A 21885-nucleotide genomic window follows, 5' to 3' on the forward strand; every position below is an offset into this window, starting at 1 on the left:
TTTAAGGGAAAGTTTGGCTGCTTCAGAGAGAAGAAGGTGCTGATAGAAAACTGGAAAGGCAAAACCCAGCAAACAGTACTGAAAGCCTTCAACAAAATGCACTGAAAATGTTGGCAAAGAGGTGTCTTACAGCCATGGTGAGAAAAGAAAGAAAAGTTAATGATTGGGAGGTTTAGAATAGCGGATGAAAACAGGAAAAGGAAAATGAGTTTTTTCCAAGCAGCCAAGTTATAACATGATCTTACCAGTTATAACATCTGTCACTATTGTTTACATGATGGTGACTTTGTGTTTTGGGGTTAGTAATTCCCAGTGGAGAGTTTGTGATTCACCCATAGCCCCAGCTATTGCTTTCCAACAACATGTAAATGTTTCTTCCCAGCAGTAACCATTAAAACATTATGGAATTAGTCATGGACTGAAATTGCACATGTCTACTGATTAAACTGTATAATAAGACAACACTGAACTGTTCCTCTCCAGCATCTCTCCCACTTTGGGCATTACTGGCTTTTCAGGCTTTCTGTTTTACTTTTCAGTATTTAACACAGACTGAGAGTTTCAGGAAGTAAACTGAGACAGCAAAAAAGCTCCTTGGATGATCTGTGTGGTTAAGGTAGTTCTGTGTCTGATACAGCATAAAAGGCAGGTTGGTTCTTCAGACATTTCAGCTGCAGCACTTCATTCCTTGGTACAGGCTGTGAACACTCAGAGGAGCAGAATAACTCCTTGGGAGTTCAGTCTGCCCCAGGTCAGCCTTTCTGCAGTTGGTTGCTGGAGTGTGTGAGTTAAACAGAGACTGTAGTCACAGCAACAGCCATGGAAAATCCCAGTGTTTGCCTGGGGGCAGCGGGGACAAGATGACTGTGAGAGTTCCTCTTGGAACACTCTGGTGTCACCCTGTGCGTAGCAGGATAATTCATGGACAGAGAGTGTCCTGAAGTCCAGGCAGAGACTGAGGAAACAGAACACTTCATTTTTTGAAGGAGGATTGCCATGGGACTGTGTTGTCATTCAAGGAAGGTATTGGTGCTCCTCTAAGACTGAGTGTTGGGCTGTACAAAGCTTAGCCCATCATCAGGAAGCTATTTCTGAAACAGGCAAAATTCTTCTAGTCCTATTACTATGAAACACCACATTGTGGTTTGGTTTTGCAATTTCTAAACACAGAAGTTGCTACCAGATAGATCAGAACTTACAGAGGCTGCAGTGGAGACCTTTCTTTGCTCCATCCTAAGGCTGGAGCTCTCTCCTTGTACCCAGAAGCTTTGGGCATTGCCATCTTGATCTGTGCAGCCCTGGCTCTCTGTTCACAGGGGCCACAGCAGTTTTCTTGTGTTCTGGTGTTAAGTGTTGTCAAATGTGGCCATTTGGCAGGAGATGGAGCATCTGTTGTTCCAGAGCTGGACATGGTACCAGAGCCTCACTGGCTGGCTGTGTGCCTGCAAGAGAGAGAGCAAAACCTACTTGGTTTTTCTTTCTATGTGAAACCTCCCGTCAGCCTTTAATTAAATAATACCATATTACTAAAGAAGTCAGTAACACATGGCCATAGTGATCTCTAAAATTTGTGTGAAACCTGTTGCTTTTTGATGATTCTCAGTGGGGTTTATGATTGCTTTTGTAAAGCACATGCAAAAAGCATGCGCCTGATTTTCTCCATTTCCTGGTTTTTGTCCTCATACCATTTCCATCAAAAGGCAGGCAGGTGGGGTGGTATCCTTCCCAATCCTGCCTGTCTCTTTTGTTGGAACTGCCCATCATCAGCCTGTGCAGGTTCAAATCAGGATAGTCAAAGCTCCCAGACACTGCTGGACCTTGCAGGACTCCACACATCTCCAGGAGAAGAGAGTTTCAGTCACTTTGTGTCTTGCTTTGAGCTTTGTGTCTGGCTGGGCATCAGGTCTGGTCTTGGTGGTTGCTTTGGATTGCCCTTCCAAAGCAGTGCCCACCAGTTCCTTTTGGGGTGACAGTACCAGGCTAAAGAGAGTAATGCTCAGTTCCTAAGAATGAATTGAACATACACAGTGTTGCCTGCTTAGATTTATGAACATAAATTGCAGCTTTTAGTTCTGCAAAGTGCAAGTTAACTCCAAAATAGGACCCAGAGTGTCTCCTGCTATATTTTTGACAATCACAAGCCAGTAGTCCTGAATTAATCTAAATGAAGTTTACTTGCCTTCAGAGAAAACCAGGAGTGGGATTGTTTGCAGAAAGCACTGGAGTTCATTACTGTCTGCTGTGAATAATTGCAATTCATGAATTCCTTGCAGTTCTGCAATTCTTACAATTCAAGAAAGAGTTTCCAATTAGCAGTACATTTTTCAAGCATTAACTGTGTTTCCAGTGGAGAAGTCTGCTGGGGAGGGTTTCTTTTTACTTAATTGCAGAAAACAGGAGGAATTAGTTCCTAGGAGGTCATGGAGATCCAGGAGGAACTAACCCTGGGAGGGATGGGAGGCAGAAGGAGCTTAATTCCACCTGGAGCTCAGCCCTGTGGTGGGGTTCAAGCTCACAGAGTCTTCCTTAGGAGACACTGTCAGAGGTCAAGTGTGAGACAGAGATTGACTCCCATCCCCTGTCGGTCAATATTGTCAGCTATAATGTCAACTGTTACCATTTGCTTGTGAAGAGCAAGTGGGGTCTGCAGAGAGTGCAGCAAGTTATTTCATCTCCCTAAGTCACTTCCTGCGAGGATACAGCTCTTGGAGTACATCCCACATGAATTGTTTCCCAAATTTCTTTGCCCTTGAGTAGTTAAGTCATATTCTTGTTGCTTTGGGTAAGTTTGCTGGGGGTGTATGAAGTTGCTCAGTTGCTCTGTTAGAGAATGGGGCAGTGAAATGTTTTATTTCTTGTGTGAACACACAAATGTTGGGCTGTGTCCTCTTCAGAGGATGTGCCAGCACATCCCTCCAGCTCTGTGATGGGATACCATGGTCAGACTGTGCTGGTTTGGGCTGTGCCTGACCTGGGAAGGCTTTCTGGGAGGCTTGGAGGCCAAACATGGCTTGGCATGGGCATGGAACTAGTCCTTAATGTCAGCTCTAAAGGTGAACACATCACATGAGATGCAGCAGCGTGGATAGAATTGATATGTTTAAGAAAACTCCTATTTGAATAATAATAATAAAGCACAATTACTTCAATGTGTTCTGTCATCAGAGAGCTTTGGTTTAGCTGGAGGTTCTGACCACATTACTTTAGTAAAGCCTGAGAGAGTTTCATTTTGATGGCACTGTTGCTTGTATTCTTAATTTATTTTTAAATGGTGCTGCGTTTTCAGTGTGTAGAAGATTTGGATAATGACTCAGTAAATTTTAATTAAATGAGCTGAATATGATATGTCTTGTGGAGGGAAGAAAATATAATTCAAAATGGATTCATGAGCTCTGGGCTGAGGAATCGCTCAGCTTTGAAGAATGCAATCTTGTTGCCTGTTCATTTTGCAAAGTATGTGATTTTTTTTTTAATATCTTGAATAAAGAGAGTTAAACAGTAAAGAGCAGTGGAATGCAGAGAGGAGTGAAAGCACAGGGTAACGTGAAGAAGGAAAGGCACAAATCAGGGGTGCTGAAGGACCCAGACATAATCCCTTCAAAGATTTCCTTAAGGTTTTATGTATGTGTATGAGTTTTAATTGCCAGATAGTACAGACAGTTGCTGCATGTTGGCCATGGTGGGTCCTGTTTTCAAATACCTGACTGGAGTGGGTTAATAGAAGGGATTTTCAGATCATGCAGAGCAGAGTTTTCACCTATAAACAGATCCACCTTTATTTCTAGAAGTTTCTAAACTTACGAAGACTAGAAGAAGATGAGAGGATGCTGCAAAAACTCAGCTAAGAGGCTTGACAGTGCAATTCTCTGAAAAAAACTCCAGTTTAGTATCTTTAATTGTGACAAAGTGATGCCAAATTAAGGGAGGAAAGAAATAATTCCTGATAAAAAGTTGCATGATTCTTAGAAATACCAGTTACTGGTTTTATCTTCCCTACAAATTGAATTAAGTATTTTTATTTCGTGTTACAGTTTTAAATGCTGTGATGTGGAAGGTAATGCATTTACTTACTAGTACTTACATAGGGATTTTTTTCTGCTGACTTTCCTGTTAATTAATCTGGTTTAATTTAGTTTGAATTTGATGGATATATAAAATGACAGTTTTGACCCATTTTTCCACTGTTCCTTTGTACTGAAGTGTTATGAACTGGGAAGGAATATATTCATGTTTATTATCATAACAGTGAAGACCTGAAATAGTTGGGGCTTTTTTATAAATAATCTGGCAAATGAAAAAGGCAACAATTCCTTACTTTGATTTTGTCTGTTATTTTAGTAATAAAACATTGTCTTGGGCAGATGAACAAATTTGCATTCATTAAGAGTTTAACTAATGACAAGTTTCAGTGGCAGCCTTGTGGTCTTGGATCCTGAGGCATATTTTGGTGCCTCTCTCTCTCTATATATGTAGATATATATACATATATATATAATATACATGTGTGTGTGTGTATATATATACATATATACATATAAAAATATGTGTGTGTGTGTGTATATATAAATATATATACAATATAAAAAATTAAAAAAGAAATATATATATACACACACATATACACATGGGAGGGAGTGTCGACCTGCTGGAAGGCAGGAGGGCTCTGCAGAGGGATCTGGAGAGACTGGAGAGATGGGCTGATTCCAATGGGATGGAGTTCAACAAGGCCAAGTGCAGGTCCTGCCCTTTGGCCACCCCAACCCCTGCAGCGCTCCAGGCTGGGCACAGAGTGGCTGGAGAGCAGCCAGGCAGAGGGACCTGGGGGGACTGAGGGACAGGAAGCTCAACAGGAGCCACCAGTGTGCCCAGGTGGCCAAGAAGGCCAATGGGATCCTGGCCTGGATCCAAACTAGCATGGCCAGCAGGCCCAGGGCAGTGACCCTTCCCCTGGACTCTGCCTTGGGGAGGCCACACCTTGAGTGTTGTGTTCAGTTCTGGGCCCCTCAGTTCAGAAAGGACATTGAGGGGCTGGAGCGGGGCCAGAGAAGAGCAACGAGGCTGGAGAAGGGACTGGAGCACAAGTGCTGTGGGGAGAGGCTGAGGAAGCTGGGGGTGTTTAGCCTGGAGAAGAGGAGGCTCAGAGGTGACCTCAGCACTGTCTGGAACTCCCTGAAGGGAAGTTCTGGCCAGGTGGGGGTTGGTCTCTTCTCCCAGGCACTCAGCAATAGGACAAGGGGGCACGATGGGCTCAAGCTCTGCCAGGGGAAATTGAAGTTGGAGAGCAGAAAAAAATTCTTTACAGAGAGAGTGCTCAAGGATTGGAATGGGCTGCCCAGAGAGGGGGTGGATTCCCCATCCCTAGAGATTTTTAACCTGAGCTTGGCCGTGGCACTGAGTGCCATGATCTGGTAAAGGGACTGGAGTTGGACCAAGGGTTGGACTCGATGATCTCGGAGCTCTTTTCTAACCCAATCCATTCTATGATTTTATGATTCTATGATATATACATCCATATATATATGTATATATATAACCAACATGGGCCTCTCAACTAGGAACCCCAAAGTCCTGCAGTTGCTTAATTCTTGTCCTCTTGAGCTCAGTCATAGACTGGGTATGAGTTTGTTTGTTTAGTTGGTGGGTTTTTATGCCCTCCTTTGACTGCTGGAAAAAAAGAAAAAAAAGAACCTTTGCAAAGATCAATTTCTCACAACTTTGCTCAAGAGTAAGCGAGAGTTGATGATTTTGTCAATGATATTTTCATCTGATAACCAAACAGGTCCTAAATCCATCTGCAGGTGTGCACCTGGAATGTGCCAAAGCATTTCCTGCACCGTTCTCTCTGTTCTCCAGGGCTGAAGGTTTGTGCCATTTGCCAGGGCATCAAAAGTGTACAGGTTGTTGCAAATGGAATTCACTTTGAAAACTGCTGGCCTTCAGCAAAATGTATTGGAAAAACACTTGCAGATAAAGGGAATTGCCAAAGGATGTGTTCTGGGCTTGTGTCAGAGATCCACATCTCTTCCTGGCCATTGCAGAGTTGTTTTAGTGTGTTAATATCTAAAAATTTCCAGTAAACTAAAAGCTTTGGTCTCGGTAATGTTTCAGCTATTTTAGGGGCTGGGGTTTCCACAGGCTCTGCATTTCCTGCTGTGGAATTGAAAAAGTTCCTCTTTTCTAATTTACTAGTAAAGATTTTATTTGGACTATAATATTTTTCTCAAAATGATTTTTTGGTGTATTGTTTGCCCTTCTTTTTGTCTGGGAAAAAAAAACTTGATTCTTAATTATATCTGGGGTTTAATAAGCCTATTTCTTAATTATATTAGGCAAGCCAGACTTGCAAATAGCACAGAGCACTCTGGAAGTGATTTGTTTTAATTAAACAATAGACGTTCTCAGGTTTATTCCCTGATCCTACTTTTTCCTTTCTTTGATCTCAGGCTTTGTCAACACTTGGGTTTTCTTTAATTGTATTTTTTTCTGCTGGAAGCTGCTTCAAAGTAGATGAAGCAACACAAGCCTTAGCTAGAAAAGTGCAGCAACTCAGTACCTTGCTTGTAACCATAATTGATATATTTTAACACCTTTTTTGATGTCATTCTAATTACCTATAAAATGTATTACTCATGTCTTTAACACATTTTAAACACCTATAAACCATATGGTGTGATGTAATTAATTTTAAATGTTCCATCTAACATAAAGTGCAGCCAAATATGACTTAGGAATTTTCCAAAACAAGTTAATAAGCCCTGGGGAGGTCAGTGGAGGGAGCTCATCCTCCTCAGGAATGAGATTCAGATGCCACCCCCACACTGGCTGAGGCACCTCAGGATGCTTTGGGGATTCCAAGTTGGTTCCTTCCCAATGTAAGCAGATTAAACTATTTAGAACTCCCTTTCTCACCCCAATAAGATGCTTTTTGTCTGTCATTCTGACAGGAGGACTTGTTATATCTCTTGTAATTTGCATCAGCTAATTCCATTATTGCACCACCTTTGCCCAAAGGAAGTAGCTCAGCTACAGTGCTGGGTGTTGCAGCACCTTTTCTTAGGGAAATATAAAATGCAAGTTGAAATAATTAAGAAAAAAACGATTAAAAGTTGTGCTTAGTTCTACATTAGAATTTCTGAAATTGGCTTAGAGCAGTGCAGGTGTGGAGGGATCCAATTCCTGCTTTCAGGCATTTAAAACAGTCTCCATGTGGCTTTGAGGATTAGGTGGACTCGCTGGTAGAGGATTGGGGCACCACAGGGCCCTGGTGGGCTCTCACCACCCTGCTCTGCCAGTGGGGAATGTTTTGGGGCTCAGACAAGGGGAGGAGGAAGGATAAGATCACTGGACCCATCAGACCCCAGAGTTGTGTTCTGCCGCCCTTATCTACCCACTGAATTATTCTCTGACAGACAGAGTCAGCTGAATCACTCTTTTAATAAATCCCATTGTAGCTGTGTATTACTTAGAATCATGGAATAGAATCATAGAATAGAATCATAGAACAGAATCATAGAATAGAATCACAGAATCAATTGGGTTGGAAAAGACCTCCAAGATCATCGAGTCCAACCCTTGGTCCAACTCCAGTCCATTTACAGATCATGGCACTCAGTGCCACAGCCAATCTGCGTTTAAAAATCTCCAGGGATGGTGAATCCACCCCTTCTCTGGGCAGCCCATTCCAATGCCTGAGCACTCTCTCTGGAAAGAATTTTTTTCTGATATCCAACTTAAATTAAATAAATTATATAATTAAAACTTATATATAAATCACTATAAAGAATGAGTGACAGTGCAGCTGACTGCAACTACACCTTGTGGGGGCCACCTTCTATTTTGCCAGCACAGTGAAGTCTGAGGGGGTGTGTTTGTTCCCCAGGTGTGTCTGCTGTGCCTGCCCTCAGTGCTGAAAGCCTGCACAGCCTTGCCTGGAGCCAGGGCTGTGGTTTGCAGCTTTCCTTGCCCCTCCTCAGCTGCTGTCCCACCTGTGGAGCTGCACAGGGAGACCTGCTCCCCCCAAGCTGGTGGTGGGAATGCCAGCAGAGCCAGGAAGGGGTTTGTTCTAGTGAGCATCCTGCTTATAGACCAGAGGGTTGTTACGGTGGAAAAAGACCTCTGAGATCATCAAGTTCAACTCTCAAACCACCAACTTGGTCACCACTAAAACATGTCCTCAAGTGCCACATCCACATGGCAGGGATGATTTCACCACTTTCCTGGGCAGCCTGTACCAGGGTGGACAACCCTTTCCATGAATGAATTTTCCCTACTATCCAATCTAAACCTGCCCAGGTGCAACTTGAGGTCATTTCCTCTCGTCCTGTCACTTGTTGCCTTGAAGAAGAGACTGACACCCACCTCACTACAACCTCCTTTCAGGTGGTTGTGCAGAGCTCATCCTGTGCTAGGGACAAGCTTTTGGGAGGAAGGACAGTGATCCCAGTTTCCACTTCACAAAACAGAATTCCTCATCTTCCTGTATTTAACTACAGAGAACTGAACTCAGCTGGGGGAGGTGATGGAGATTCATTGATGCTGTTTTACCTCAAGTGTGTTAAAAATAAAAAGAGCAGCAGGCGTGTGTAATTAATTAATTTTGTACTGAAGGAAGAAGCAGGTTAATAATGAAGCATGTGCAAGTGAGCAGGCAAAACCCTCACGACTCTCCTGAGAGAGGGAAGGTTGCAAAGCTGAGCTCTGACATTTGCTGCCTCCTCAGCTCATACTTGCTCTGACAACTGTGCAGGACTCCAGCTAATACAGTCAGAGGTTTGCCTGGAGTGTTGTTTGCTGTTCTATTCACCCTCTGTGGCTCCATGTGGGTGTTTGGGGCATTTCCAGACACCTTGCTGAGGTGCTTAGGGAGCCAACAGAATGGTCTCACTGTGGTTTGTCTGGTGCCTCTGGTGGGTTGTGGGATCTGAGAGAGAAGCTCCAAAGCTCTTGACTTGGCTGTATCAGGAACTTTGTGTTAATTATTCTGGACATTTTATATACAGTTAGTTACAGAGCTGCTCCAGGTTATCTTAGGGAAGGTTTGGTAGAACCTGAGGATATGACACATGGAAGGACTAGAAATAGGAAAAGAGGGAGGCAAATCATCCTTAGCTGTGCATCCCTTCAGTGCTGCTGTCTGGGATGACATCTCTGCTCTTCTGTCTGTACGTTCCTGTGGGTTTGCTTTTGTCCACATCTGTTACAAGCACCTCTCTGCTTGTGCCATTGGTCTGTGCCCTGGGCACGGCTCTCCCTGAAGGAGGAGGTGTGGGCTGAAGGGAATTCTCTTTCCTGCAAGCCCTTCCACAAAAGAAGTCAAAGAAAAATCCTATTGCATCACCACAGTAGTGACAGACAGTTATTTCAGTGTTGCTGTGCAAGACTGCATAAGGTAAAAAAACAAAACAGCTGAAAATCACTCCAGTTTCAATTAGTGCAGCTGAAAAAGATGGAGATAATGTGGGATTTCTCTCTTTTACACACCCACATACACCTACATACAGCCCCAAAACATTGATTCTGCATGGATGGGTTCAAATTTGTTGTATATTGGCAGTGAATGGCCACAACATTTTCAAGCACCAGGTTGGTAATTGCCCTGGTTTCAACTGGAATAGAGTTCATTATCTTCTGCTGCAATTTAATATATCTGAGCTAACAGTAGAGTGTTAAAAGTGTTTTGTGTACAAACCAATGCTGCAACTCCTACAGTCTCTTCATCATTTTTTAGGATCACGTTATTAAAGGATGGAGGACTAAGAGTAGCCAATGTGACCAAAGTGGATGCTGGAAGCTACACATGCCTGGCAAAAAACCAGTTTGGAACAGCCAGTGGCTCAACAAACTTAATAGTTACTGGTAGGTGAGCTGGGACAGAGGGTCTGTGGGAGGGGATGGACATGGAATTGCAAACACTGCAGGAGTCTGAGTTTGCTTATTGAAAAAGTGTGGTGGAATGTAAAAAGTATGAGAAGCTTTATATTTAACAACATATAGAGATAAAAAGATATTTTTATAGCCCTTTTATTAGTGGAAAGAGACTGAGGGATTTTCTGACTTTGACAAAGATATTTCTCAGATGTGAGGAAGTTCAGAAAACTTCCCTCCCATCTCTCACTTACCTAAATACTAAATAGTGCAATTATGCTTTGAAGTTTGTGGGCTTTTTTAATTTTGTATGAAAAAAAACATGTTAATACAAAAATATTTGCAGTAATTTTATATTTCTGTCAGAAATCTCTTTAGCCCAAAGGAAGTCTATGTGCTGTTTGCTTATGGAAGAAGACATGGTAGAAACTGCAACTTCAGGAGAGCATTGTGGGATTCCTAAGGCAGTAAAATAGAAAGTCAAAAGCAAATTGTACACAGAATTGTTGTTCAAAGGGGTCTTGCCCCTTCCTCAGAGTGCCCATTGCTGGCTGAGACATTGGATTAAAAGGACCAGTAGTCTATGAAGTTTATCTTAAAATGTATTTTCTCATAACATTCTTTTTCAAAGATTTGAATATCTGATTGTCCAAACTCGGAATTATCTCATATCCCTCTGTATTCATCTCCTATATATCTCATAGGTCCAAACAGAATTGTTTTGTTCAATGAATTAACAGCTTCACATTTCCAGTCTGTGCTCCCAAATGATTCATGTCCCTTTACATACAAGTATAGAATTGTGTACAAAGGCTTCCCAGATGGGAGGAACACGGTGGAATGTGGGGAGCAAGCCAAGCTCAGCAGTGCAGGAACCCAGTAACCCACCTTGCTGCTCTCCACAGAGCCCACGAGGATCACCCTGGCTCCTTCCAACATGGATGTGACCGTGGGAGAGAGTGTGGTGCTGCCTTGCCAGGTGCAGCACGATCCCATCCTGGACATCACCTTCACCTGGTACTTCAACGGAACCCTCACCGACTTCAAGAGAGATGCCTCTCACTTTGAGAAGGTTGGAGGGGTGAGCTGAGAACTCCTCTTTTCATTTGCCTTACAGGTGTATCCCACACACACTGACTTAGTGTGTCAACATATAAAAATAGGGCATAATTCCAAATCAAAGCCTTGATCAACTTTTTTTTAATGTCTCTGAGAAAATAATGCGTTAAAAAAAGGGTTTTTAACAAAACCTGTTCTGTCAGTGCCAAAGAAAAACCCAGAGTATTGCCTAAATCAGAATTCTGAATCCTAGAACATAATACTTGGAAATTTGGCATAAAGGACATAGTGGTTTTTAGCTCAGTTGGTTAAAACTTGGTTTTAATAATGCCAAGGTCATGGGCTCAATCCCCTGTGTGGGCCATTGACTTGAGTTGGACTCGATGATCCTTGTGGGTCTCTCCCAAATCAGAATAGTCTGGGATTCTGTGAGACCTTTAGGGGTGGGGTGATGTAAAGTTTTTGTTTGTTTAAAGAGAGATTTAAGCTCTTTAGTAGAAAACTTCATAGATTACCAGAAGATTCCCAAGAATATTTTATGGGCTTTATATCACATTAAGGTCAGTGGAATAATTTCATCTGGAGTTACATGGTAAATAAATAAGTCCAAATATGTCTAAGCCTTCCAAGATTTGCAGTGTGTATTTGCTAAAGGAAAATATCATTGCAAAAAAAAAATCACTTCAGCTTTCTTGGTTGGAAAATAACTTTTTCTTGCATAAATTTCCATGTCATGATGTCTGGGAGGTCCCTGTCACACATTCCTGAGGTCTCCAACGTTGTAGTTAGTGGGATGTTACAGGATCACCACCTGCTCTTCCAGATGGTTAGAAAACTATGGATGGGAGGCTGGCTGGCTGCTCTTTTTTGTTTTTTGTTAGACAGGTGATCTGTGCAAAGAGCATGACAGACCAAGCAGATACCCAAATTTTGAGCAGACTTGTCCCTAAACTGGATGTCACCTGATTACAGAGCCCAGCAATGGCTGTTCTGCAGCCACGAGAGGCAAAGGGAATTCCAGCAGCTCTTCCTACTGCTTGGAATACTCTTTACTTGTAATATTCCATGTAGCATGGAGAAAGGAAGGTGATCTCAATGTCACCTGGGCTTTGCCACACTGCAGAAGGTTTATTCTGGTTGGGGGGGAATGCAGATCCCCCAGTGGAAGTGGAGGGACCTTTCTGCTCCTGCAGGTTTCTGTGTCCTCCCCAGTACTTTGGGATTGTTTCCCAAAATATCCATAAATATTTAAAATGCTGTGTTAATATTTTGGTGGGTTTTACTTCAAGCCAGAGTATTCAATGTGACAGCCCCCTTTGTTGAAATGCCTTCAACTGAGTTTGCTAAAATAAGTTTGAGCAGAGCGTGGGTTGCTTGTGTTCATTGCTGATGTTGGGCATTCCCTGAATATCCACTTCCAATCAAGTAGATGGATTTTAGATTGCTTTTGACTCAACTTTTAATTTATTGTGAGCAATCAGCACTGAATTGTCCTGCAAACAACTTCCATCTGTGCTTTCACAGAAGACCAGGCACACACATGGAAGGGAATCAGGCAATTGCTTTCAGCTTGTGTTGGATAAAGAATTGAGACATTGTAATGCTGAAACAAAGAAAAATAACCAAATGTTTGGAAAGGTTAATTTATTTTTTTTTCTAAGACTAAAATAAGCTTCAAAATTGTATCTTTCCCTTTTTCCCAAACTCCTGTGTGCACAAGAATCAGTCATGTGCCCAGAGTAGCTGAAAATACACACTGAATAGGGTTCTGTCCTCAAATAAAATGCTGCTTCTCCAAAAAAATTTTAAAAAACTGCAAAACTTTTAGAAATTAAAATCTGACTAAGAGGTTTTTCTACTGGAAAATACAATGTGAAATAGGTTAAAGTAGTAATTCAGCTGACACAAAAAGGGGATTTTTTTTTAAGAGACACTGTCTGCCAGTGGTTTAGTATCAAATTCTCTGTTCAGTGATGTAGAAAACAAATATTATACAAGGGGCCCTGAGATGATTTGAAGTTACTGTTACCATTCAAGTTTTATGTGTGTTTTCTGTGATTCAGGAGATCAACAACATGAGAGAGAGCAAGGGGGGGAAAAAAGACTAAAGGTTGAATATTCAGTGAAGAACAAAGAACAGACCTAAGACTTGATGTATAATGGGAAATTTAGCTTGAAATGTGCAACCTTTAAATGACCTGTAGAATGGACCAAATTCAGCTCACTTGAACTCTTGAAAATCTGTCCTAACATGGCTTATAAATTCCATACATTCTGTCTAGAAGTCAAATTGGATAGTGGCCATAGAAAGCACATTTTTCTCTTTCTTAAGGCTTTGAACAAATAGTTTGTCACAGGGCACTGATGTTGTTGATGGTTCCTGGTCCAGGAGGTGTGTTCTCACTGAGTTGTAGCTTAATTCTCCCAAAAAGAGGGACACCACCTCATGTTTAGTGGGAAAATGCTCACAGACAACGAGCACTGAGCAACACCTTCGTGTCTTGGACAGCGTCTGCAATGCACTTTATGAGCAACTTCACATTTTGGGTTGATTTCTTTTACCTTTACAAATACAAGGTTATCATATTTGCATTACTAAGAACTTTGCCTTTCCCCAGAGTGCCTCAGGGGATTTGATGATCAGGAACATCCAGCTGAAGCACAGTGGGAAGTACGTGTGCATGGTGAAGACAGAGGTGGACAGCGTGGCATCGGCGGCCGAGCTCATCGTCCGAGGTACATTTGTTGTGTTCCCTTTCTTTTTTTCATATTGTAGTTTACACAAACAACTGATGTTGTAGATTACAAAACCAACCCAGGACTTGAATTGGGTGATGAATGACTCTGACTTAAATTATGTCACTCTGCCTTGCAGTTAGGGAGAATTACAGCTCAGTGTTTGGATGAAGCCTAATTTTTCCCAGAGAAACTAAGAGCTGGAGGTTATAATATTGACTTCACATCTTTTCTCACTGGACAGTCCTTCAAGCCACTGACAAGAGGGAAGCAGCTGGGAGCCAGTTTTGAGTTGCTGCCTCTGCAAACTGAAGTGTTGGGGACTCCAGAATCCTTCCTGGGAAATGGGAACTGCTGCCAGAGCCCAGGGGAGGCTTTGTCCGAGGGACACACTGGAATTTAAAGCATATAATGGAGGCTTATTCCTTCTCATTCAGAGCTGGAATGCTCACAGCTGAGCCAGAACTGTAGCTTTCTTTGCTGGTGCTACAGCTACATTTATTACAGGGGAAAGCTTTGATCTAGGAAAGCACATTATGTGATCAGCACTTACTGAATATATTTTAAAATATGTCAGATATTCTCTCCTTGTCAGTGTACTGTTAGTCATTGCAACCCCTTTTGCTGGTGCAGATGAGACAAACCCCAGCCTTTTTCCCAGGTGCCCAGACTGAGGATTTTCCAGAAGGCAGCAGAAAGCCTGTCTGATAGAATTACTGCCTGGGGTGCTGGTCAGATGTTGTGCTGAAAAATTACTCCATTGTGTTGGACAGTATAACAGCTGTAGGTAACAAAGTGGCAGACTACAGAGATGTATTAGTAGATTAAAGGAGAACATTTAGGACTAAAGGAAAAGACATTGGAAAGATAGAGGGATGGTGCTGAACAAAGGTTCATGGTGAAAAAACAACCCCTTGTCATCTGTTGTGCAGCTGAGAGGATTTCAGGTTAAAATTACCAGAGTTAAGTTCAGTGAATGTAAAACAATAATTACAAGTGTTGCTATTCCAAGCTGACTTGTTCCCTTCCTCCCACGGCGCTGACGGAAGGGGAATCCATACTGCTGGTGCTGATTCCCAGGGTTCTGGCTTCACAAAATGCCTGGGTTTCATTCTGATTGCAGGCTCACCTGGGCCCCCTGAACACGTGAGAGTGGATGAAATCACTGACACCACAGCCCAGATCTCCTGGCAGGAAGGGACAGACAATCACAGCCCCGTGACCACCTACACCATCCAGGCAAGGACTCCCTTCTCGGTGGGCTGGCAGCGAGTCACAACAGGTAAGCACAGTGCTTGGTACAGGCTCTGCTGAGGTGTTTTGACCAGGAACACCATGTTCTTAGTTTCCTTTTTTTCCTTTCTTTTTCATAGTTCCAGATGTGATCGATGGGAAAACGCTCACAGCCACAGTAGTGGATTTAAATCCTTGGGTTGAATATGAGTTCCGTGTGGTTGCCACTAACAAAATAGGAGGTGGAGAGCCTAGTTTACCCTCAGAAAAAGTAAGAACTGAAGAGGCAGGTTAGTGGGTTCTTCTATTTGTTTTTAATTCAAGAATCTTGAGTATTAACAAAAAAAGGACTGTTTATGTCTTTGGCTCTTTGCAAACAAGCTTGGAATTGCCATTGGATATAGAAGCCTGTAACTGGTTTGCCCATATTTTTTCATGTAGATGTGGGATAGTTTGTGTTGCATTACTGAACATCACAGAAGCCCAAAATCTAAATCCATTTAAACTGTATTTACTGTGCTAAAATCTGCCAGTTCGGGCAATGCTGCAGAGTCTGAAGGTATTAATGGATGGAAAGAGTTTAATTTTGACAGGGATTTTTCATTCCTAGTGTTTGATCCGTGTACACCTTCCATGTGGCAAGCACAAAGCTCAGAAGAACCCATCAATTAAAACCCCAGTTAACTTGGAATAAGGCCATTGCTCAGTTTATCTGTATAACATTCCTGGAAGTGCTCAAGGCCAGGCTGGATGGAGCTGTGAGCAACCTGATCTGGTGGAAGGTGTCCAGGGGTTTGGAAGCAGATGATCTCTAAAGTCCCTTCCAACCCAAACCATTCTGTGATTCTATAAGTTGACCCTATTAAAAAATGGAGCATGTCTCCAGTTTCTAGAAGTTCTCAAACAAAGAGATGTGGTATGGTCTTTGAACTGCTGAGGTTCTTCAAGTGCTCAGAGAAACTCCAGCCTGGCCCAGGGATGGGAAGCAGGAGGGTGAATGTGGGTCTGGGCTGGAGCTTTCCAGGACTGCCATCCTGTCCCAAAAGCATTAACCCTGATTGCATAAGGAATATGAATACCACTGGGTTAAACTCAGAGCATAAGGTTAATGTGATGTGGTCTCTTGTGTCTCCAGTGTGCAGACAGCTCTGTGTTTCCTTTCCACAGTTCCTGAAACTGCCCCCTCGGAGGTCAGTGGGGGAGGAGGCAGCAGGTCTGAGCTGGTCATAACGTGGGATGTAAGTTTTCTGGCAAGCAGTTTTCTTCAGAGAGTGATTGTTTCCATTCAGACCCTCCAGAGCCGAGTTTCCCTGACTGCAGCACCCTCTTCTCTGGGCTGTGTCTGTGCTTGGTGCCCTGTGTGATGTGAGCTCTGCCCATTTGCCTGCCCTGCCTCACTGCCACCTGTCACTGTGCTGGGTGACAACCCCCAGGAAATTCCCTTAGTTTGGCTGGGATTGCTTCTGTTCTCAAGCAAATGTTAATACTAAAAAGGGGGTAGGAGGACAGAGCAAGAGAAAGGGGCAAGGCTGAGCCAAAGAATTAGGTTTTACAGTGGAATTTTGCAGTTCTTTCTTCCTTGCCACTAACTCTGGGTACATGTGCCAACCAGTACACTCACATACTGCTTTATATTGTGTGTCCCCTTCTTAATGACTTAAAAAAGTGTTAATATTCTGTTACTAACATTGCCTACTCTGTGGGGTTATCTAATCATAATCACATCAGGGGAAAGCTTAAGCCACTGTATGAAGGTAGTATTGGATTCTGTAGTAGCTGACTAAGCAATTATTCATTTTTTATGAACTGTGGATTGATGAAAAAAAAATTATTTACTGAAGAGTGTCTTAAAGCAGAATACTTAGTGGAAAACAGAGATTATACCTGAAAGTTGTTCTCTTCTTGAAGTGCAAACCTTAAAATAGGTTCAGGAGAACACATTTTGTGCTGCTGTACCAGAGTTAATTGGCTGGTGGAATGATGCCAAAAGCAGTGCCAGAACCTGGTTGCAATCATGCACATAAGCCTGTTGGCACTTTCTTCCTGCAAAACATACCCAGTGCTGTGTGTGCCATCACAGCCTCCTGTCTGCTGCTTTTCTCACAGCCCATCCCTGAGGAGCTGCAGAACGGAGAAGGCTTTGGCTACGTCGTTGCTTTCCGCCCCTCTGGCACCACAACGTGGATACAGACGGTGGTCACCTCTGCTGACACCCCAAAATACGTGTTCAGGAATGAGAGCATCCTGCCCTTTTCACCCTACGAGGTCAAAGTTGGTGTCTATAACAACAAAGGAGAAGGGCCCTTCAGTTCAGTCACCACGGTTTTTTCAGCTGAGGAAGGTACGGGACTGAGTTTTCTCCAAGTGTTCCCCATGAGCTGTTCCATCAGGGAACACAACAGCAGTTCATGGACATGAGATCTCCTGTTCACATGGTTGTTTGCACAGGCCCCAGTGCTGTTTGTCACCTCTCCTTCCTTGCTTTTCCCAATGCAGAGCCCAGCACAGCCCCCTCTGGAGTGTCTGCCACCAGCCTGTCATCCTCGGCCATCGAGGTCTCCTGGGCACCCATTCCCTGGAAGATGAGCAATGGAAGGTTACTGGGCTATGAGGTGAGTCTATTTAAACAAAAATATTTAATTCTTTTGTAAAGGGCCATGGCCCAGAAGGGTTGTGCAGGCTGCAGGACAACCACACACATTCACAGAAGATTGTGCCAGACTTTACCCTTCTTGCCCCATAAAAAGGGTAATTTCTTCTAACTATTATTGCAAAAAAGCTCACAGCATGAAATTGTGTTTTTCTCTTTGTGTGATAGATAGTCCTGTGTCTGACTGACATATTTTTTTCAGAATTACATTTGCTTTCAAAGAAACTTTTTTACAAGGTACATTTTTCTGAGTTTAACTGATTTTCTTTTTAATGAAGTAATGGTTTTCCTCTTGTCATTCTTTAATTCAAGCAAGATCTAATATTTCAATTTCCTTTTTCCTACAGTCACACTAAAAAGAGCAGCAAGCGTGAGAAGCAGATGGATAAGAATATTTTATTTTTGCCCAGTAAACACATTTCTGAAACTTTAATGCATTTCTACCTTTTTCAGCTGAGGGGAGAAAAAAAAAAGGCACTTAAAAGAGTCAAGTGCCTTGCTGTGGGTGAACAGTCATGCAAGATTTAAATGGTTTTGGTTTTATATCTACTAGGTTAGGTACTGGCATAATGGTCAAAAAGAAGAATCTTCAAGCAGAGTAAAAGCTGCAGGGAATGAAACATCACTAAGAATCTCGGGTTTGAGGAGCAGCTTGGCTTATTACGCAGCTGTCCGGGCGTTCAACAGCGCCGGGGCCGGGCCCTTCAGCGCCACCGTCAATGCCACCACCAAAAAGCCACGTGAGTAGCTGCAGTTTCTAGTGGGGAGAGACATAATGCACTTGGGGGGGGAAAGGAAAAGAGTGGCATTGCTGGGAATCATAGTATGAGTGACCTGAATTTTCCTAGTCCAGAGCAGGGCTGAGTCACACAATTAAATCAGGCTCGGAGCTTCCCCCTCTGTGACTCCAGCGGGATGAGTAAAACCCAACTACGCCAGTGGAGCCCAAGCAAGAGACATAATTCCTGCACAGAACCTTTATTATGCTCCTAATGACTGGAAGAAATTTAAAAGAAAAATCTCTGTTATTCAGAAGGGGAAAAAAAGAGACTTGTTGAATTTTTCAGTGTTCTATAACATATTTATAAGCTCTCTAGGGCATGGCTTTTGAAATGCAATGATCCTCATACAGTTCATGCAAAACAATCCTTCATGTCCACTGTTTCCCCTTGAACAAATTGCACAAGAGGCCACTTTGCTATTACAAAGGAGAAATTAAGCTGGAGAACAGATTGGCAAAGGCTGCACTAATTTTTCTACAAGTGGAAATATTTTTAGTGTGCTCCTCCATGGTAATACAACTCGGAATCAGGGTCATCACTCTCGAAGTATTTCTGTCAGAGGCACAAGAACATACAATTAAATGTATCTGAAAGGTCACATTCTCTGGAATAGTCATTAACATTCTTCTACCAAAAGCAGTTGCATCATTAATAATATAAAATAAGCTAATTTATCAGAAATTGTTATATGCAAAAACGAGTGTCAGGCTGTCACTGAGGACTAAACCAACTCAGATTTGTCAGAGTTTAAGTAGATTATATGCACATTTACCATGAATTGGCTGATCTGAAGTAACTCGTTGCCTGGAGCCTGGACAGGACATGTGATAAGTTGGTTTTTTTCTCTAATTAATCATATTTGTGGCTGGAGCCCTTAGTCAGCTCAGGGATTTTGAGTTCTTTTTTAGGTGACCACCTGCCTTTGGGATGAGTGAGAACTGGACAACCACCTGATCCCACTGGTTTCAGCAGGATCTGGATCAGGCCCTTGGTCAAGTCACTGCTATTTGCAGTAATTAAAAAGAAAAATTAATTGCTTTATGACCATCTTGCTGGTGAATAGAGAGCAAAACCATTGCACTCCAGTATAATGTCAGTCTGAAGCATTTTGCTAACTATTAGTTGAATTGACTAAGACAAATAATTCTCTCCACTGCTGCAGTAGAAACTGATTTTTCATTCAAAGGTGTGATTTTTAATCAATCCCAATTTCTACTTTAACTTGAATATTTGTGATTGATGTGTTTTTCACCATGAAGGATTTACATTCCCCCACAGGCCCTACAAGTACCTCTCAGTAACTCCAACCATATCAAGAAATACAAGTTCTTCAGTTCAATTGACAGTATATTTCAAGATTGAAAATTGAGTCTCTGACAAATAAAGTATTTTTACTTTTATATTTGAAATATTCATGCTTGCAAGCCCAAAATAACACGTGGAGGCTTTTTATAAAATATGCTATATAAAATGGCAAGTGACTGGGGAAGACTTGCCTAAGTTGATTAGACAAGATGTCACAATTATTTCGTATTTAGAAAGTCTTAAAATACAAGCAAATGTTCTGTCCATCAGTTCAAACTCAGGGAAATCCTCCTGTCTGTGCCCAGTCTCAGCAATCCACGCAGCTATTTGCATCCTTAGCCCTGGACATGTACTTAACATGACACCATCTGACCTGCTACAAATGAAGCTCTGCAGTTCTGAGCACTGAAGATTACTGGAGATTTTGGTGTCTGAAGCAAATTGGAGCCTTGTGAATCCCTTCCATAAGCCAAGTGATAGCTAGAGGCTTACAGTTTTTATATATAATTACTCTTCATTTTTTCACTTGTCATCTTAATGTTTTGTTGTGGATTTCAAGAGTGACTCATTACTTCTGAAATTCAGCTTTAATATCTCAGTGTGACAACTACTCATATGTGCTGTAACACTTCGTTCTCAGGAGTGAAACAATCTCCTCTTGCATTTCCAAAAAGTGGTTATTATTAGTACATCAGGTTAAATCTTACTCAGTACATAGAACAAGGCAAATACTGCAAAAAATCCCTGTGAGTGGTCGTTTCGCTTTAGAATAATTTAAATTTCACTCTTACATTTTTGTGTCTATTTTTGAAGTGTAACCAGGTGGGGGTTGATCCGACTGCTCATGGAAAGAAGGGAGGGAGGTACCTGTGTGAAGGAATTGAACTGAGGAGAAAAAAGGAGGGGGAGAACCCCATAAGCACTGGATACAAGTGTTCAAAACCACTCTCAGTGCTCAATACTTGAACCTCCAGCATCAAAGCATAGCCCAGTCCACCTAAGCAGCGGTTGCCTCCACTAGGTGACAGCAACAGTAAATTGTTTTCCTTAACACATTTAGCAAAGATTTTAATCATTGATTGTGTCACTGCATATGGCCCATTTTCTGGGAAACCAACCTGAGGTATTGTAAGAGATTTGTACTCCTTTGCCTGCCCTGAGACTTGGCAGTTCCAGAATACATAGAAGGGCACAGCCCAAAGGATGCAGCTCCTTTGGAAACAGCAGTCTCAGGTTGCTAATGAACAGAAAAATCCCAGGAGATTCCCTTGGCCAAAGCCCACTGTGGTTCAGCTCAGACACAGGAATGGCACAGGCTGCAGCTCACAATCTCGAGGTAAAAGAACAAAATAAAAAAAAAAACCCTGTGAAATATTTCTACATTACAGACATTAATCAATGTAGTGTGAAGATTTGAATAGTCACCAAGACTAAATTTGTCTGACAGTCTCTTGTGAAGAATTTTCTTGTTCTTGGCACTGTACTAAAACTGGAGATTTTCTGTTACCATCACTGTTTTCATTAGTTTGTTCTAATTGATCACCCATGTCCTAAGACACATGCTTCTCTCTGGCTCTGTGTAATGAAGGACCATCAACAGATAATTCAACTTCAGAAATAGCATTTATGTGCCATTCCATTTTTCCCTTCCTTCTGTTTTTCCAATTTAGCCTCTGAACCATAACGTGCACAAACAAGGAACCTACATTTGAGTTCCTTTTGCATCTGAAATGTAATGACAGTCAATTACCTGAACTACTGTTTCCTACTGTTGAATAAATCACTAATGCCAATTAAATTAAAGTCATGCTTTTATTCTGTATTTGAAGCCCCCAGTCAACCTCCAGGGAACGTTGTGTGGAATGTCACTGACTCCAGAGTTATCCTCAGCTGGGAGGAGGTGACAGCCATGGAGAATGAGTCCGAGGTGACTGGGTACAAGGTCAGTGACAACCGAGCTCAAAGCAGTCCAGAGGTGGCTTTCTCTTGTCTATTTGCATGTTCAGAGGATGGACAATGTATGTCACATCCTTCTTAGAGATTTTAAATCATATTCTAACAATATCTCATAACCACAGTCATTTTTACCATTATTAATTACCACTAATGTACACTAATGCCTTCTCCTGGGATCCCACTTGCCACAAGTGTAACACTTGGATCTTGGGACATGCAGAACACTTATCACATCTGTAACACTTACTATAAATGTGTAACACCTAAATATAGAGCACTTCAAAAGAAACCAAGCTTGGT

General features: G+C 42.2%; 1 protein-coding gene across 2 annotated transcripts in view; it reads left to right on the forward strand.

The window, feature by feature from the left end:
- CNTN3 (contactin 3) overlaps positions 1 to 21885 on the forward strand; it is a 108151-nt gene that overhangs the window by 82317 nt on the left and 3949 nt on the right. For both annotated transcript variants that reach the window (XM_071550218.1, XM_071550219.1), the window contains exons 10-19: positions 9728 to 9855; positions 10770 to 10945; positions 13542 to 13659; positions 14783 to 14941; positions 15033 to 15182; positions 16060 to 16130; positions 16999 to 17233; positions 17389 to 17504; positions 18096 to 18282; positions 21459 to 21571. In XM_071550218.1, coding sequence (XP_071406319.1) covers positions 9728 to 9855; positions 10770 to 10945; positions 13542 to 13659; positions 14783 to 14941; positions 15033 to 15182; positions 16060 to 16130; positions 16999 to 17233; positions 17389 to 17504; positions 18096 to 18282; positions 21459 to 21571 — 1453 coding nt within the window. The remainder of the gene's footprint in view (positions 1 to 9727; positions 9856 to 10769; positions 10946 to 13541; positions 13660 to 14782; positions 14942 to 15032; positions 15183 to 16059; positions 16131 to 16998; positions 17234 to 17388; positions 17505 to 18095; positions 18283 to 21458; positions 21572 to 21885) is intronic.

This window comes from Pithys albifrons, chromosome 3, assembly GCF_047495875.1.
Source record: "Pithys albifrons albifrons isolate INPA30051 chromosome 3, PitAlb_v1, whole genome shotgun sequence".
Taxonomy (NCBI): domain Eukaryota; kingdom Metazoa; phylum Chordata; class Aves; order Passeriformes; family Thamnophilidae; genus Pithys; species Pithys albifrons.